The 6,344-nt window shown below is 47.1% G+C and overlaps 1 protein-coding gene across 1 annotated transcript; it reads right to left on the minus strand.

The window, feature by feature from the left end:
• Nucleotides 1–210: 210 nt before the first annotated feature.
• Nucleotides 211–5,108, minus strand: ODF4 (outer dense fiber of sperm tails 4; the record flags this gene model as incomplete). The annotated part of the gene is made up of 5 exons (XM_080922394.1): nucleotides 211–428; nucleotides 634–768; nucleotides 1,047–1,220; nucleotides 4,653–4,951; nucleotides 5,062–5,108. 5 exons carry the CDS (start codon nucleotides 5,106–5,108, stop codon nucleotides 211–213), a joined length of 873 nt encoding a protein of 290 aa, XP_080778520.1.
• Between the last annotated feature and the right edge of the window lie 1,236 nt (nucleotides 5,109–6,344).

Here is a 6,344-nt window from a genome sequence, read left to right on the forward strand (position 1 = left end):
AACTGGGAAACAAACACAGGGAGCTTTGTTTTCCTCCCTTCCTCTCCCTCCTCTAGTTCTCCTCGACAACCATCAGACAGGATGAAGACATGGGCAATTTATTCCACATCACCTGAGCCACAGACAAGACCAAGTCTTTGAGAAAGAGGAATGCAAAGCTGGGGTCCCCAAATCCTCCTTTGCTCATTCTTTGTCATGATGAGGATAGACCTAGCCAGTGCTGGCTGGGCCGGGTGGTAAGACGACTTTATCTGAACCTAATGGCGTTTGGTTATCCGTAGCAGGATCCAGGACGTTCTCCTGGCTGTTGGAGGACTCTGCCATGCTCATCCCGCACAGCGGTACAGAGATGCTGCAAGCAGTGCTGATGGAGGAGCTGCTCATAATCAGGCTCCAGAAGTTTTTATAGTTGAGGTAGCAAAGGATCCCTGGCCGGGTGGAGGGGGGTGGGGGAAGAACAAGAAAAGTGTTGGGGGGGAGCCTCCTGAGAATGGCACGGAAGATAACAGGTAAGGTCTTCCGGGGGTGGGGCTGGGGGTGGGCCAGAGGGGTTGCCAGCCTTTTCTAGCCACACAGTCTTTGCCCTGACCCACCCAAGTCCCTTCCTCCCCCAGGGGCCTCTTAACCACTTACCACAAGTGAAATACATGATGAACACCAGCCAACCGATGAAATAGCTCCAGCCAATGGGAACCGATATGTTCTTCTTCAGCTCGTAGATCCAGAGGTTAACAGGGAACAACAGGAGGGTGAGGAAAATTAAGGTGACTGGGAGGCAGGAGTGGAGAGATCTTATTCTCACCTAAGAATCGCACATGGGGGTCTGCCTCATCTGCCAAGCTACAGCCACAAATCACTCACACTGAGGAAATCAACCCCTCCAGTCTCCAGCAATCAGAAAACATCATACGTCTGCTCTCACTTCCCTCCCCTCCCCTCCCCCATCGCTTGCTCCACCCCCGCCCCTCACTCCCAGAGAAGAGGGAGATGTGCCCAGGACCATGTGGGCTAGGGGATTAAGAACCTTTTTCAGAGCTGGGGGGCACCTTCACAGAAGCTCAGGATCATCCCGATCAAGCCAAAGAAAGGCATTCTCTGCAGGCAGGGCAGGTAAGGCAGGTGCAGCCAGGCGGTGAGGACAAAACCCAGCCCTACGGCCAGGGTGAAACTTATCTTAGCCACCCCAAAAACTGGATGGATTGTCCACATCTTAAAATTCTCTGGGGGGGAAAATGACAAAAATAGGGAGGAACTCAGGATTCACAAAAATAAAAGACGGCCAAGTGAACAGATATAGGAACACCCAGGTTGTCCAGAACCAAAAGAAATCCTGCACAATTGAGGTTAGGGAATGACACTTTCCCTTAAGTAAGATTCCTAATCTAGAGACTGAGATGGCTAGGCAGAGGCCATGACAGACTTCAGACTGGTAGTTAAGGAGACCAGGCCTAAAAACTGGGCAAGTCCAGGCAAACCAAGCAAGCCAGGCAATTCAATTACTAACAAACAAACAAACAAACAAACAAACCAGTCTCCAGCCTGCATGCCCAGGTTATGGGTTGCCCCAGCCACCTGGCCTGAAACAAAGACACTAGGTCAGCAGCAGTTTCCAGGCTTCCTCAGCAACAGTTTCCAGACCTCCCCAGCAAGTTTCCAGCCCCAACTCCCCTCTAATGGAATGTCCATAGAGATGAACCCAACAGATTAACATAGAAGTCAACCTACCCCAAAGTTCCTTAATGTGCCTTAAATCAGGCCTGCATGTTCACTTGGGTGTCACTTTATCTTGAAAATGAGGATACCCCAGCCTGGGGGACTTCTGCAGACTAAAGCATTCTCTGCGTTTACATACTGTTTGGGTCCAGCAAATCATGGACCCTTACAAGACTGCAAGACTGTTTGAAAATTCCAACCACTTGAATATATGGATTAAAAAAAAAAAAAAAAAAAGCCAGTATGCTGGCTCATACTTCTGAGCTCAGCAAGGCTGAGGTAGGAGGCTAGCATGGGTTCAAGCTGCATAGTGAGTTACAAGACACTTGGGACTACAGTGTAAGGTTTCCAAAAAAATAAAAATGGCCATATGTGGTGGCTCACACCTTTAATCCCAGCACTAGAGATGTAGAGGTAATCAGATCGATGTAAGTGCAAGGCCAGCCTGGTCTACATAATGAGTTCCAGGACATAGTAGGATAAGACCCTGTTTCAACAAAGCAAAACAAACAAAATAAGAAAGTTAAAAAGCCAGGCATAGTGGCTCATGGCTTTAATCCCAGCATTCCAGAGGCAGAGGTTGGCAGAACTCTTTAAATTCAAGTCCAGCCTGGTCTATATAGCAAGTTCCAGGACATCCGGGGCTACATAGAGAAAACCTATCTCAACAACAAGAACAGTAACAGAATCAGCAAGAGTAAATAGAAGAAAGGGGGAAAAATCAAAGCACAAACAGCAATTCTCAAAAAGAAAAATATGCAAATTGTCAGTGGACTTTTTTCAAAAGAAATCTTGCAAATGAGCTTGTAATTTTAGACCCAGCTGCCTGGATGACCCTGAGATTGACCTCAAAACATCTTCCCCCATCTTCTGTACTGTCCCAGTGCAGGGCAGGTGACTCCTTTGGAATGAGTCTAATTTCATTAATGACCACGTTGCCATTGTCCACATCTAGTCTGCTCTCTTTCTGGAAGGACTGCATGCTTTTCAGATCACTCCCAGGTCTCACTAGAATCTGGCTAAAAGGAGCAAGATTCTTCCCAGAGACTGGTTCTAAAGGCTTCCTTCCCTGTCATCAGATATAGATTGAGGAGTGAACCCCACTCTCCGGTAACTAGTTTTCTGTGTTAGTTACCTACTCATCACTGCGGATTAAGTACCTGATAAAATGACTTAGAGTGAGAAAAGTTTATTCTGGACCCTGGCTTCGGAGACTCTAGTCCGTGGTTCCTTGGCTCCAAATAGTTGGGCCGTCACAGTGGCAGGAGTGTATGGCATGAGCTGTGAAAAGCATGGCTGCTTCACTTATTAGGAGACAGAAAGCATAGAGAGGAAGACAGGAAGGGGGCCAAGAGCAAGATACCCTCAAGGCAAGCTAGAGGGATGGCTCATCATTGAAGGGCACTTGCTGTTTTTTTTTTTTCTTTTTTTTTTTTTTTTTCAGAGCACCCATGCTCAGTTCCTGACATCCAGATGGTGACGCGAAACTGTCTATAACTCCAGTTTCAGAGGATCTGATGCCCTCTTCTAGCCCCCGTGGGCACTAGGGCATGCATATGGTATATAGATGTGGCACATAAGCAAAAATACTTATACACATAAAATAAAGTTTAACATTTATCATTAAGAAAGGGAAAAGGTGGGCTGGAAAGATGGTTAAGAACACCAGCTGCTCTTCCAGAGGTCCTGAGTTTAATTCCCAGCAACCACATGGTGGCTCACAACCATCTGTAATGGGATCCAATGCCCTCTTCCTGTGTACCTGAAGATAGTGACAGTGTACTCACATACATAAAATAAATGAATCTTTAAAAAAATAAGGAAAAAGAAAAGATACCTCTAATAAACTCCTCAGCAACCTTCTTCCTTCAATGGGGTCTCACCCTCAAAATTTCCAGAGCCTTTTGAAATTGGATTCTGGGCAGTGGTGCATGCCTTTGACCCCAACACTCAGCAGGCAAGATCTCTGAGTTTGAGGCCAGCCTGGTCTACAGAGCAAGTTCCAGGACAGCCAAGGCTACATAGAAAAACCACCATAGTCTCGAAAAACAAAACAAAAAAAAAAAAAAAAAAAAAACAAAAATCAAAACAAACAAACAAAAAACCACGAGTGTATAAGTCAATTATGGTGGCTCGAGTCTCTAATACTAGCCCTCAAGGAGTTCAAAGTCACCCTGGGCTATATAGTGAATTCTAGAGAAGTTCCAATCTTCCCACCTGTAAATAAGGTCAATTATTCCTATTCTTATAGCTAATGCAAGGTCCAGCTGGAGAAATAGATTGAATGTACCAGAAATAATATGTTTCCCCAGATTTGTCATTAAGACATAATAAATGTTACGTGTGTGTGTGTGTGTGTGTGTGTGTGTGTGTAACCTGTTTTGACTTACATGAAGAAGAATGACAGATGGAAAAGACATCCAGAACTGGACATTTCTGAAGTGGTGAGGAACAGCACCAAATGAAACTTACATCAGAAATTAAACAGCTGTGAAGGACTGAAGGAAAGGAAGGAATAAGAAAGCCAAACAGTAAAAGGGAACTGTAGAGCTGGCCCAGAGAAGCAAGACCTCAGGCAGGGGGAAAGGAAGATGACAAGAATGGGGGATGATGGCAAGAGAACATTGTGGGTGGGTGGTCCTCTCGGAGCTCTGGGTATGCAAGGCTAGAAGATAGCACCTCCCTGAAGCATAATGCTATTCAGGAATGATCCAGACACCCTCAACATTCTTAAAGGAAAGACCTTTGGGCTTTGCCCAAAACAGTGACATCTTCTACTGGGTCAGACAAACCGATTGGGCCAAAGCAAAAGGAGAAAATGATTCTGGCCTCACTATGCCATTTTGAAAGCCAAATGAAGATGGCTGATGGGAGGGAACAAGCCAGTGGGGCCCAGTTCAAGGCAGGCGGGAGACCTGGGATGGGACAAAGAAACTCACCTTCCCCGTTGTCTGAGCCAGGGCAGCTCTTATATATGCAAATGTACAGGAGTCCTGTGGACATACTGTGGATGGAGGTGTAGACTCTCTTGGTGATGTTCTGGGGGTAGCGCTGGTGGAAACGACTCTTCGAGGGATACAGCCATCTCTTGGAGAAGACCATGATCAGGAGCAGGAGGAAGGCCACCAGGCTCAACTCTGAGGCCAGCACCTGGGCCATCCATCGGGAGCTGTGTGTCAGTTTCCAGTGAAGGGGCAATGGGGAGTTTCGACGACGCTCCGTGAGTGGCCGCCTGTTCCTGTTGGGAAAAGGAACAGAAGTCCTCCCTGAGTCCTCTCTGCTCTCTGCCCAGCTCACCCTTTCTTCATCCTGTCATTACACCTTGTCCCCTCCCCCTTCCACACTCACCTAGTCCTTATCCTCTCAGATTCTTCCTCAGTCAAGTCAGGTTCCATCACAGGCCCAGTGTCTGAGCAAGAATGGGGGGTCCTCTTTTCAGGTACCTGAGCTCCAGATCCAAAAGAAAGCCCCTCCCCATTCCGCTGAGCAGATCCTAACTGCCATGGAATATTGCTATGGAACAGAGGGATGGGGGATGGGCTGTGGACTCAGCTCCAACCCTTTCTCAAAATTCTATTCCTCTAGCTCCGGCCCTTAAGGTGGAACAAATGTCTCCTGCTGGCTGCTACGCCCCCTTTACACAAGGTGACGATCTCTGAGAGACCCCCCTCTTTCTCTTAATCCCAAATACTCACTGACAGGGAAAAGAGGGAGAAAGATGTGCCCCTAGGAAAAGACTCAAATACCTTCCATCTCTGTCACTGTATGTTTTCCCCAAACATACACCAACCTTCCAACTGCTTTGTCAGCTTCTTTGTCAACAATGGTCCATCTCTTCACTCTTTTCTTTTAACTTCTCTTTTCTCTTGACAGGTACTTCTTACATTGCTCAGGCTAGCCTGGAACCCACTATATAGCTCAGGATGACTGAATCAGTCAATCAAACAAATAGGAAAGAACAAGGCTGGTCCTGGTTTTTGGCACCAGATGTATGAAAAGAAAAAGAAAAAGGAAAGGACATAACTGTTCTTTATGGTGGAGGAGGAAGTTTATTGTAGATAAGTACAGGGGCACAGCCAGAGGCAGGGGACGTCTTGAGAGAATCCCAGGGAACATGGCCCTGAGCCATGTGGGGAGAGGAACCAGGAACCCTGGACTGGAGAGGTTTAGGCTAGGGGACAGTGTGCCAGCCAGGAGAGCCCTGTAGCTGGTAAGGACTGAGGGATGCTGAGAGAACCTGGTGGTGCATCAGCTTAGCTATATCTAACCTTTTGTCCCAGGTTTGAGACCTAACTATGACCTCAGCAATCCACTTGCCTCTGCCTCCCAGGCTAGGGTTTTACTGGGGAGGTACCATTCTTGACCTTTGAACTTTGCTCCTTCTCATCTTTTCCTCTCAGTACCTAAGAGGGTGGGCATGGAATGGAGACAGACCAGGGGGTGCCACAGAGACTGACTCAGGAAGCCTCCTTTAAAAAAGGGTAGGGGGCTTTTAGTGATCAAACTCAGGCTCAGAAAGAGTTTTTACCTTCTGAGCTATCTATCTCTTGGCCCCTGTGTGCTTGTATGTCTGTTTGTTTGAGGCAGAGTCTCAACTGTGTAGTCCTGGCTCTTCTGGAGCTACTATATAG

Source organism: Micromys minutus (assembly GCF_963924665.1).
Source record: "Micromys minutus genome assembly, chromosome: 10".
Classification (NCBI taxonomy): Eukaryota; Metazoa; Chordata; class Mammalia; order Rodentia; family Muridae; genus Micromys; species Micromys minutus.